The 12,131-nt window shown below is 36.3% G+C and overlaps 1 protein-coding gene across 2 annotated transcripts; it reads left to right on the top strand.

Annotated features, from left to right (window-relative positions):
* Positions 1-6,299: 6,299 nt before the first annotated feature.
* On the top strand, positions 6,300-9,912 carry LOC103998589 (ACT domain-containing protein DS12, chloroplastic). Of its 2 annotated transcripts, XM_009420091.3 has the most exons (10): positions 6,300-6,571; positions 7,137-7,194; positions 7,264-7,389; positions 7,553-7,647; positions 7,853-7,937; positions 8,062-8,121; positions 8,993-9,048; positions 9,289-9,394; positions 9,472-9,540; positions 9,693-9,912. In XM_009420091.3, exons 1-10 carry the CDS (start codon positions 6,435-6,437, stop codon positions 9,753-9,755), a joined length of 855 nt encoding a protein of 284 aa, XP_009418366.2. In that variant the 5' UTR covers positions 6,300-6,434; the 3' UTR covers positions 9,756-9,912. The 2 variants fall into 2 exon arrangements, with proteins under 2 accessions (XP_009418366.2, XP_009418367.2); XM_009420092.3 differs by lacking the exon at positions 7,137-7,194 and having other exon boundaries at positions 6,374-6,571.
* The last annotated feature ends 2,219 nt before the right edge of the window (positions 9,913-12,131 follow it).

The raw sequence follows: 12,131 nt of genomic DNA, 5'->3' as shown, positions 1-12,131 counted from the left end.
CTTTAGAGATCCCTCTAAGATATCTAAGAATCCACTTCATTGCTGCCTAGTGTTATTTGCTTGGATTTATAAGAAATCTGCTAATAACACCCATTACATATGTGATGTCCAGCCTCATACATATTATTATGTATATTAAACTTCCAACAACTGAAGTATAAGAAACCTTTTGTATTTTCTCCTTCTCCCCATCATTTGATGGACTTTGCTTTGAGTTCAACTTGAAGTGACCTACAAGATGAGAACTAACTAGCTTTGCATTGCTCATACTGAACCTTTTCAATACCTTCTTGATGTATTTCTCTTGTGACAACCAAATCTTTTTAATTTTTTCTATCATAGAAAATCTACATGCCCAGTATTTGCTTTGCTAGTCCCATATCTTTTATCGCAAAAGACTCACTTAGTTCTTTCTTCAATCTATGAATTATAGACATATCTTTCTCAAGGATAAGCATGTCATTAACATAAAGTAAGAGAATAATAAAATCCTTACCAAATAATTTGATGTATACATAATGAAATGAAGCCATTCTTTTATATTTATTTTTGATCATAAATGAATTAAACTTTCTATACCATTGTCTTGGAGCTTGCTTCAACCCATACAAGCTCTTCCTCAACTTACCGACAAAATTTTCTTCACCTTTGACTTTGAAACCTTCTAGTTGCTCCATATAAATTTTCTTCTCCAAATTACCATGAAGAAAAGTTATCATCACATCCAATTAGTCAACCTCCAAGTCTATGTTAGGATCAAGAGCACTAAGAGGGGGGGGGGGGGGGTGAATTAGTGCAGCGGAAATCTTTCAACGATACAAAAACGTTCGAACGATAAAAAACGATTTCGGTATGAAAGCCGATTCTAAGATTACTTTAACTTAAGATCAAGCGAGATGACGTTAAAGTCAATCTATGAAGGCAGTTTGTAGTTATGATGAAAACCAGAATATAAGCGCAAACTGAAATATGACGTTCGTACGAAGAAACTGATTTACGTCTAAATGCTGATTCGTAAATCACTTGATTAGGCGAGATGCAGCTTAAGCAATGATATAAAGGCAGTTTGCAGTTAAGATAGAAATCAAAATGTAAACGCAAATTGAAATATGATATCGTACGAAAAAACATATTTACGTCTAAACGCTGATTCGGAAAGTGCAAAGCTTGAAACCCGATCGTATATGCGCAGAAAGCAGTAAGCTTTAGAGGAGGTTTGCAGTAAAGATAATATGCTCAAAGTAAATGCAAACCGAGATTTAGAGTGGTTCGGTCAATCTTGACCTACTCCACTTTTGGCTTCCTCCACCGAAGAGGTCACCGACGTCAACTAGAGGCCTTCCTTCAATAGGCGAAGGCCAACCACCCTTTTACATTTTCACTCCTTTTGACGGGCTTAGGAGATAACCCTTACAGAATTTTCTCTCCTCTCTTTACAACTCAGAACTTGGAAGAAAAGAGGGAGAAGAACTTTTGGCCTTTACAACAATTTTGAGCTCTAAGAATCATAGAAAAAGATCAAGATTTCGGTGTAAGTTCATGCCCTTTCAGTGCTGAATGGGTGGGGTATTTATAGGCCCCAACCCAGTTTAAATTTGGAGCTCAAAACTGTTAATTCCCAAAATTCCGGGATCAGGCGGTTGTACCTCCTGACTGGAGCGGTTGTACCGCCTGGTAGAGCTCGAAGACTGAGCCTCTGGGTGGTGCCACCTCCTGTCAGGGACGGTTGCACCTCCTGCCAGAGCTCGAAGACCGAGCTCAGGCGGTTGCACCTCCTGACTGAGGCGGTTGCACCGCCTGGCAGAGCTCGAAGATCGAGCTCAGGCGGTGCCACCTCTTGTCAGGGGAGGTTGCACCACCCAGTCTCGCTCAGAGACTGAGCCCAGGTGGTGCCACCGCCTGGCTGGAGCGGTTGCACCTCCCAGTCTCGCTCGGAGACTGAGCCCAGGCAGTGCTACCTCCTGGCTTGGGCGGTTGCACCTCCCGCCAGAAATCATGGTCCGAATGGGTTGATCCATTCGGCCCAATTTGGGTTTTTCAAGGGCCCAATTGCCCCAAGATTAAGTTAATGGGATCACCTCCCATTTCCAACTTAATCATTGTGCTAACTACGATTTTTCCTAAGACATTTACTGTAACTTGCTCCGGTGCGTCAATCGCTTCTTCTAGCGAGCTTCCGACGAACTTCCGTCGATCATCCGATGAACCCTCGGTGATGCTCCTGCGGACTTCTGGCAAACTCCTGGACTTGCGACGATCCACTTGGCGAATTCCGACGAGCTTCTTTGGCAAGCTCATGGACTTCTCGGATTTGTTCCCGCAGAACCTCCAATGACTGTCCGAACTTCCATCGAACTCTCGAACTCCCAACGTGATCATTGTCTTAACTCCGGCGTAACTCCTGCTGCATGTCTTTCTTCCATCGTAGTTAATCCTGCACACTTAAAACAAAACTTCGATCGAGACAATTAATCCTAAGCAATTAACCAAGTTGTCCGGCATGTCATTGGTCCCTCGACGCTTCGTCCGATTCTTCGGCGCATCGTCCTCTCCTGCAGCCTATTGCCCAATCGGCCAGTTGACTCCACAACTCCGATATCCTTGGCACAATACCCGCTCTTCTTGGCCCGATGCCCGAGTCCATGGCCCGAAGCTTTCTATCGATATGTCGACCGATCCACCGGCCCGACGTCCAATCTTCTGACATGTTCCTCCGGCACAACATGATTTTCCTGCTTTAATTGTCTCATTCTGATCGAAGCATCCTGTGTCACTCAAAATGCAGATTAAATCATAAACATATATCAAGTAGTTTCATCATCAAAATACGAGATTCAACAGTCTAGACTAGTAGCAATACCAAGAGCAATATGAATAGAAGATATTTTAACAACAGGAGAAAAAATCTCTTCAAAATCAATACCTTTCCTTTGACCAAAGTCTTTCACAACCAATCTAGCTTTATACTTTGGTTGAGAACAATGTTCTTGAGTCTTCGACCTGAAAACCCACTTGTTCTTCAAGGCTTTCATTTCCTTTAATAGTTGCACCAAATCATAAGTGTTATTCTTTTGTAGAGCATCCATCTCTTTCTACATAGCAACTAATCACTTTTTTTTCTGCTCACTTTCAACATCACATACTCATATGTAGAGTATCTTCTAGAAGGTTAACGTTATCTAAAAGATCTTCTTAACTAAAGTTCTGCGGGAAGTTGCACCCCAACTTCATGCTCAACATGTCCTATAGGCAGATCAACATCGGACTCTACACCATCTTCCTATACATTTCCCCTATCACCATGATGTATTAGAGGAGTAATTGGGTCACAATCTACTAATCTTTCTGTAGAAGTATTGGTTGGTGCCTCCTTCTTCAAATCCTCAAGGGTTTGATCCTCGAAGACCACATCTTTGTTTCTAAACACCTTATGCTTTTCTGGATCTCAAAGCCTATAACCAAATTGATCATGTGAGTAGCTAAGAAAAATAAATTCTTTAGTCTTATCATTGAACTTGGACCTCTCAGTATTTGGAACGTGTACAAATGCACAACAATTAAACACTTTCAAATGCATATAGGAAACATCTTTCGTTTACTATACATGCTCTGCAATATCACCATCTAGGGTTGTACATGGTGATAAGTTGATCACATCAAATGCAGTCCTCAAAGCCTCATCCTAAAACTTTTTGGGTAGCTTAGCTTGTGAAAGCATACATCTTATATTTTTCATTATAGCGCGATTTATCCTCTCAGTAATTGCATTATGCTGAGGTGTATCAAGAACTGTCATCTTATAATAATCATTAAACAATTATATATACTCATCTTCATTATCTGATCTTATGCATTTCAATTATCTTTTTGTCTCTCTTTCAACTCTAGCATGAACTATTTGAAAATATTAATAACATAATTTTTGGTCTTCATAGCATAAGTCCAAACTTTCATAGAAAAGTCATATATAAAAGTGATAAAATAAAGTGTACAACTGATACTAGAAACATTAATAGATCCACCAAGAGTTTTATCCTTAAATGACTACATACATATATATAAACACGGTTTAAGACATATATTTTTATAGATAAAGCAATACTAGCAAATAAAATTTTATGTTATTTACCAGCCAAATAATCAATACAAGAGTTCAAACATGTACCTTTAAGGTCCGGTAATACTTTTCTCTTGGAAAGAGCTTGTAGCTCATTCTCGCTCATGTGTTTCAATCGCCTATATCATAACTCTATGCTGAAGTCTTTTTTTATAACATTTAACTATTCATCATAAGCTTTAGCTTACAACCTGTACAAAGTATGACATTTCTTCTCACTAGCCATAATAAGAGAATCCTTATTGAGCTTCTATAACCCTTTGTGAAATATGCTATCATAGTCTTTATCATCTAATCTTCCAATTAAAATTAAATTTTGTAGGGAAGTTTGGGGGTGACATCATATCCACAACGGAAGAATAGAAAATAAAAACCCTAAATTTTCCAAACATAAAATATAAATTTTATAGTGAATTTCTTAGAAAAAACTTTTTTAGTCATATTTCCTATAATATCCTTAACAACACACAATAACAACTCACACATAATTTTGAATTGATCCACCGATTTAGATCAATAGAATATTGTATACTATTTATATATTTAATTATTTATACGATGAGATAAACAAAAGGATGTTGTATATGAATAAATACAAGCTGACCATAATACATCAAAATTAAACAGAAATCATAATCAAATAGGACATCAAGATTTACGTAAAAAATCCCTCCAACTTGATGAGTAAAAACCATAGGACAAACTAGAGAAAATCCACTGTAAGAATAATGAATATACAAATCTCAGAGTTCCTTGCCCAAAACCCAAGCAAAAATCATAAGAGAATAATTAAGATATAAGAGTTATGTCACTGTGCATAATATCTAAAATTTTCCTAAATAATCACAATAAGATCTACTGTAGATTTGATCTAACCTGAGACGAGAACACTATATGGATGATTAGAAACAATCTCTCTATGTTGCCACTATCTCCTTTCCTTTCCTTCTCTTATTTTTTTATCCTTTCCTACTACTATTGCTTTTCTTTTTTTCACAACCATTACAGCCATGATACCTCCTTTTTTTTCTTCCTTAATTGCCCGAACTCTTAGTTAAAAGGATTAGAATTTTAGGTTAAAATGAGAAATGGGTAAGGCTAAAGTGGGCTAGGCTGTGAGCCCAACGTTATATTCCCAAACAACCATATAATTATTTTAAATTATATACTCCTAAACTAAAAAGATAATTATTTAAAATTATATTTTTATATATCAGATGAATTTTATAAGTCTATTTATCTCAATGACTTATAGTACTTTATTAAAGGCGTCAAAAATACTATATAAGTATAATAAAAAGCGCTATAAGTAATAGTGTAAATCTAAGGACGATTTCCTTAGAAAATATTTATATTTTAAATATTTGTCAAAAAAATATCTTCTGTTATTTCCAAATAATATTTTAATTAAAAAATCTAAAATATCTCTTAAAAGTTTTTTCTAAAATTATTTATTTATTTATTATTTGTTTCAATTATTATATTATTTTTATTTCATTTGCTTATAGTATTTTATTGATATACTAAAAATATTATAAACATTATTAAAAAATACTATGAGCGATATTATCATATCATGTCTTTTTTTTTTGTTATCATTGTTCACACATATCATTATAATATCATATTTTAAGGGTTATAATTAGTTGTTTAAAGTTAAAAAATTTATTTAGATGGTTTATGATGTTTTCAAATAGGCTTCATAATTTTTTTGTTATGATGGTCAAAACATTATTACAGACGAAGTCTTTGAATAATTTAGATTATTTTTTTGAAATTAAGAGGTACACTGTTAAAAAAAATAAAATAGAAGATATCAATTAGAAAATACTAAAAAATATAGTATTTTTCTGAAAACTCATCCTAATCCTTATGCATCGAATATTATATGGGTGTAACCAAGTATCATTTAACTATCCTGTCAAGAGGACACTTCAGAAATTATGTCAAATACGAGCCTCGCTGGGAAATATAAAAAAATACTTTTGAAAAAAAGGGTTTTCGGGAAATTCGTTTGGTTTTATTGGTAAAGACCCTTTTATTTCATTTGTCATTTGTCATTTTTCATTTTAATTATTTACTTAATTCAATGCGTACCGCTTGTATTCATCATTTTAGACACAATGACAGGTTGTATTGGATGACAGGCCGAGGCACGGCTCCTCAAACCCCCCACCCACCCCCACCCCCCACCAACAAATGCTGCTTTCGCTGCCGCCGCCGCCCTAGTAAGGACCGGAAGAGGCGATCACTTGACCAAAACTAGGGTTCTTCTTCCATCCTGCTCCATCTCTTCCTCTCCATCCAAGCAAGAAGCATGGAAGCGCTTGCAGCGGCTTCGGGGAGCCTCTGGTCGAGCGCTGGTGCGAAGCGGGGAGGGTCCGGCTTGCCGTCGCTGCGGTGCTACTCGCTTCGTGGCCTCGGATCTGGGGTTTCCAAACCTTTAAAGGCCAGGTTTTGCTCTTATTTCCCTTGTGGTTCTTGCTTCATATGGTATCTGTTTTGATTTGGGGATTATTTCTGGGAATATGATGCGATATTTAGCTTTTGTTTTGAATCTTTGCTGCAATTTGTGCAGTCTTCACCCCCTCGTTTTCTAATTTGATGTCAAAATGAGTATTTTTGGGCGGTTAGTGTGTAATTCATTGTTCATTATATGTGCCATATATATTTCTTACGTCATAACTTGTTGGATGATCCGGTGAGATGTTTGAGTTAACCTCCATGACATGCTCAGCAAAAGAGGCACATAATAATACCGGTGGATTTGGAAGATTTGGGTTGATCTGGGAGATTTGAATGGATCAGTCGAGGGCTTTTATGCTAATGAAATGTTATGTTGATTTGTTGTTCTATACTTGATAATCGATAAGCCCAATAACGATCGGTTTGGAGTATGTGCACATGAAGGATATAAGAAACGCCATAAAAGGAGAAGAAGGCTAAACTTCTGAATTGAATACTTGTTCTTGCACGTGTGATTGTTTTCCTCTGATCTTTTATTGTGGAATATTGTCAGACTGCCATCTTATGTAGCCGTACGCACCCCTAGAGCTGCATACCCAACTGCTGTTGAGGTATTGAATCACCTGTTCAGGGCATTTATCTGGAAATGCATCCTTATTTTCTGTACTTTGCTGTGACAGGATGGGAGTTCTAATGAGACTGATGCAATTCCTACCCCCAAAGTCATAATTGACCAGGACTCGAGTCCAGATGCAACTATTGTTGAGATAACCTTTGGTGATCGTCTTGGAGCTCTTCTTGACACTGTATTGACTAGTGTTAACTCTCTCTCTCTCTCTCTCTCTCTCTCTCTCGTGTGTGTGTGTGTGTGTGTGTGTGTGTGTGTGTATTGGGGCTGGGGGTACATCTGTTGGTCTTCTGGATTATAATTGCTTTTTTCTGACAAATTTCTATTTTTGTATTTGGAAGATGAATTCCCTGAAGAACCTAGGACTACATGTTGTCAAGGCTAATGTGTACATGGATTCTTCTGGGAAGCACAATAAGTTTGCAATAACTAACAGGTGAACTCTCTCTTATCTTATTATCCAAAAGGTTAGTATTATAAGATTTTTCTGTCGGGCTTAAATTAGAATAGTTTATCAAACTGCCGCAGCTTTGTGTATAAAGTTTGACTGTTATTCCTTGCATATCACTGATAAATTTGCTTGTCACAGAATCTTTTGTAGAACAATAAATGCTGACAATAGCTAGGGGAATTATTTGTAGGTCTACTGGCCGTAAAATTGAGGACCCAGAATTGCTAGAAACAATACGTTTGACAATTATCAATAATATGCTCCAATATCACCCGGTAATTCTAATTATCCTGATTAGAGTTTTGTGGAGTGTTTTTCTCCCATGGATAACTTTGGTGAAACTTGCTGAAAAGAACTTTCCGATTTGATTCTGTTGTTGATACTTTGAGTCACTGACAGGAATCTAGCAGCCAATTGGCTATGGGAGCAACTTTTGGAGTGGAACCACCCGAGCAGAAGGTACTTCAGTCTTGTCATTTTTTCATCTGAGAAGGGCCTATGAAACATCAAGAATATCTATGTGCTTTTAACAGAATGGAATTTCACATGAACCAGGGAATATGAGTTTCGTCCTTCTACCATTTTTTTAAAACCAATATTAGGTTCATTCCATCCTTAATTCTTGCATAAAGATAATCTGAAGGAAAATTTCTTTTATCTGCACATGCATAATCTGCAGTCTGTCATCAGATCTATCCTGATTGCACCTCATATGTGGTTTAAAGATGACCTGACAATATATTCTGCGGTGTGCCTACCACTTGTACGGAAATATAGTTAGGACCAAATTGCGAAATGCCCTACTGAGAATGTCTAGCTTTCGTTAAAAAAATGCAGCCCTAATGATATACTTGCTTGGGTTATACCTCTTCATTTCAAAAAATGTTTGCCCCATTCAACTGATTCTTGGTTTTCATCATGGACTTCTATTTGATCATTATGGCTTGTTGTTGTACTTGCTATTTTATCATCCTGCTTTGGTCCTGTTTTGGGCCTCCTGATATTACAAATTGTGCCTCTAGTTCTTTTCCTTCTTCCCTTCTCGAGGATTGCTTAAAAAACTTTTGTCCAGTTTGAGCCATTCCAAATCCAATGGCACGGGCACATGGACCCTCTGTGTAACTCAATCAGCTATGAACAATTGTTCAATAATTGTGGCCGATTCATTCAGAGAGAGGTTAAGATAGATTTATCTGGTCTATGTTGTGGATAGTATATGTTTGTAAAACAAATAAAACGAGGATGGATATTTGTTCTTGGTTGTCTCAACCTCTTTAATTTGTTGTTGAAGCTGATGAAAATGATTGTCATCCTCATTCCTATGTTTCAGGTTGACATTGATATTGCAACTCGTATAAATATTTATGATGATGGACCTGACAGAAGGTATGTATGTTAGGATTAATTTCAAACTTTTCGTCACCGGAGTAAAGGTGCGGACTCGTGTTACGGGGATGAGAAAGAAAGCATGTTTATTGTAGATGCTATTACTATTATCTTTTCCGTGACTCTAAATTGTTCTCTGAATACTAAAGACCAGTGAATCCATGGTACCATGAATACTCTGTCCTCTTAGTCATGACGACTCCTTGCTTCTCAGCTTACACAACATGAACTTTTCTCCAGCTTACTTGTGGTAGAAACAGCAGACCGCCCGGGATTGCTAGTCGATCTTGTTAAGATCATCACTGACATAAATATAACAGTTCAGTCTCGAGAGTTTGACACGGAGGTAAAAAATCTGTTCATGTGGGGTTCATGTTCGTTACATGTAATGGATCTCTCAAATTGAACTCTGGCTGCATACAGGGACTGTTGGCCAAAGCAAAATTCCACGTCAGCTATAGGAATGAACCAATCATGAAGGCTTTGCAACAGGTACAATTTTCTGATTATGTATTTATCTAGACACACCTTGCAGACAAATGACTGCCTAATCACGGTTTATGCTTACTTTTCATGGTTGTTGATTTTGTTGGGTCATTTTAGTGTATCCCCACCAGATGCATTGATGTGCATGTCCTCTGTAGGTTCTCTCTAATAGCTTGCTTTATTTCTTGAGGCGGCCTACCACCGAGGACGCAAGCTTTTAGTTGACCTTCCATATTTACTGCGCTGATGGCGTTAAATGATGTGTACGCGTATCCCTATATCTGTTGACCTTTTCTTTATCGGTGTGATTGTACCGAAGAATGTTCATTAATTGTACGAATCAAAGAGCTCATATTCTATGATTTTTTTTCATGTTTATTCAAGATTGTCTTATTATTTTATTTTAATTTTGCCTTTTAAGTTCAGTGTGATTTTTTTTTCGTTTCGTTTTAACAATTTGTCAAGTTCTTAAAGTTCTATATATACATTTATGTATATACATACATATATATAAATATATATATATACATGTATGTATATATGTATATATATATATGTATATGTATATATATATGTATATGTATACATCATGCATATATACATATATACATATATACATATATATATATATATATGTATACATATATACATATTTATATATATATATATATACATACATACATACATATATATATATATATATGTATATATATATATGTACATATATATACATATATATATATATATGTATATATATATGTACATATATATACATATATATATATATACATATATATACATATATATATATACATATATATACATATATATATATATACATATATATACATATATATATATATACATATATATACATATATATATATACATATATATACATATATATATATATACATATATACATACATATATACATATATACATATATATATACATATATACATATATATATATATATACATATATATATATATATACATATATATATATACATATATATACATATATGTATATATGTACATATATACATATATATATATATGTATATATGTATATATGTATATATGTACATATGTATATATGTATATATGTACATATGTACATATATAGCTTCAAGTAGTTTTGTTCGCCCAAGAACAAGTCTGGTTGTCGGTTCATCAAGTATTGTTCGGGCAATCAGATAGTAAAGAGTTCTGGGCAGAGGAGAGTACTAGCTTTGAGGCGAGGTGTGGTCCCAAGTCGTCTTTATTCGGCTAGTGGTCCAAAGAGTAGATCAACTGCCAACAAATAAAGAATTGAACTAAGTAGTAGAGGACAATAGAGACGGACTCTCTTGGCTGCTAGGTAAAAAGGTCCTTAGACACAAGCACCTTCAGCTCTCTCTAAGTCAACTCATATTGGATCTGAAACTCCTCACTCCGGATGTATTAACTCAAAACTCCTAACTAGTAGTTGTAGTAGTTGCCTGTTCCTACTCTTTTCTTTCATCATATCTTTCTCTGGATCTTGATTGAAATAGCTTCTCCTCTCGCAAACACATTAATTGAATCTATCTCGCCCGCCTCTCTTGCAGTAAATTAATCCATCTTACCCGCCTCTCATTTAGGAATGAAAACTCACACTTATTTCACACCAAAATGAGGACTTGTCGACTTGCCTAGTTGCTTGGCGGACTCTCATCTCACTCTTGCTACTATACCGTAGTCAACTAATAAAGAATGAAACACAGAAGAAAGAAACAAAAGGTATTTAATCTCCAGCGATGGAATACCCAGCGATTCTCCACTCTTACGTCAGAATTCCAGTATTAATGAATAATTGACCTCCTCTGCGCTAAGTCTTGAAGCAGAAGAAACATCTTCAGCAGGAACAAGATCATTTAAAGAGTCAGATGAAGGATAAGCTAAAAGCGGATCAACAAGTGTAGAGTCAGGAGTTAGAAATGAATGATTTGTTGTTTCATCGGCTAAGCTAAGGTTCGAGTGTCAGTTGAAAATGGTGGTGTTGGCTTCCTTTCGCCTTAACCTGTCATTGAACTTGCTTGCTCTGCCCGCGCACCAGTACCATCTTCTGGAACTCGACCTATAGCTCTAAGTGAGAGTACGTGGAGTAGGGCTTTTCATGGAATTTACAGTATCAGGATCCGAATCCGGGGAAGACGAAAACATTGGTGCGAGTAGCTCACTCATTTTGTATATGGGTAGGGTGGCGGGAGAAGGAGTGTCTTCTCTACATAGTTCTATACAAACCTCAGTTCTTATCTAGATTTCGTGATTTCCTCTTCCCTGCAACACTGAGGAATTCCATTTGATGGACCTAGAAGTGGAAGTCACTCTACAACTTCCTAATTCAAAGGATAGCTTTCATTCTGTGTTTTCTTTCTCGCCGGTAAACTCTCTTAGCGCCCGAACTCTTACGTTAGCCGAAATCAGAACTTGCTACGGGCAGCTACCATTAGCGCAACTCATTAATTTATGAACATGATGTAATATAATCGCAGTCCAGAGTGCTAGCTAAGACAAAACCCTACAAGGCATGTTTGTGAAGAGGATAGTTCATGCTTCGAAGAATCATAT

This window comes from Musa acuminata, chromosome BXJ1-9, assembly GCF_036884655.1.
Source record: "Musa acuminata AAA Group cultivar baxijiao chromosome BXJ1-9, Cavendish_Baxijiao_AAA, whole genome shotgun sequence".
NCBI lineage: Eukaryota > Viridiplantae > Streptophyta > Magnoliopsida > Zingiberales > Musaceae > Musa > Musa acuminata.
The sequence above is the reverse complement of the archived record's forward strand: the minus strand, read 5'-3'. Positions and strand labels throughout refer to the sequence as shown.

Bases quoted from the DNA above. Each gene is read 5' to 3' on its own strand.
- LOC103998589 (XM_009420091.3), top strand. From the start codon at position 6,435: ATGGAAGCGCTTGCAGCGGCTTCGGGGAGCCTCTGGTCGAGCGCTGGT. The intron at 7,648-7,852 runs GTGAACTCTCTC...AATTATTTGTAG, and splicing joins AAGTTTGCAATAACTAACAG to GTCTACTGGCCGTAAAATTG. The intron at 9,541-9,692 runs GTACAATTTTCT...TGTCCTCTGTAG, and splicing joins TCATGAAGGCTTTGCAACAG to GTTCTCTCTAATAGCTTGCT.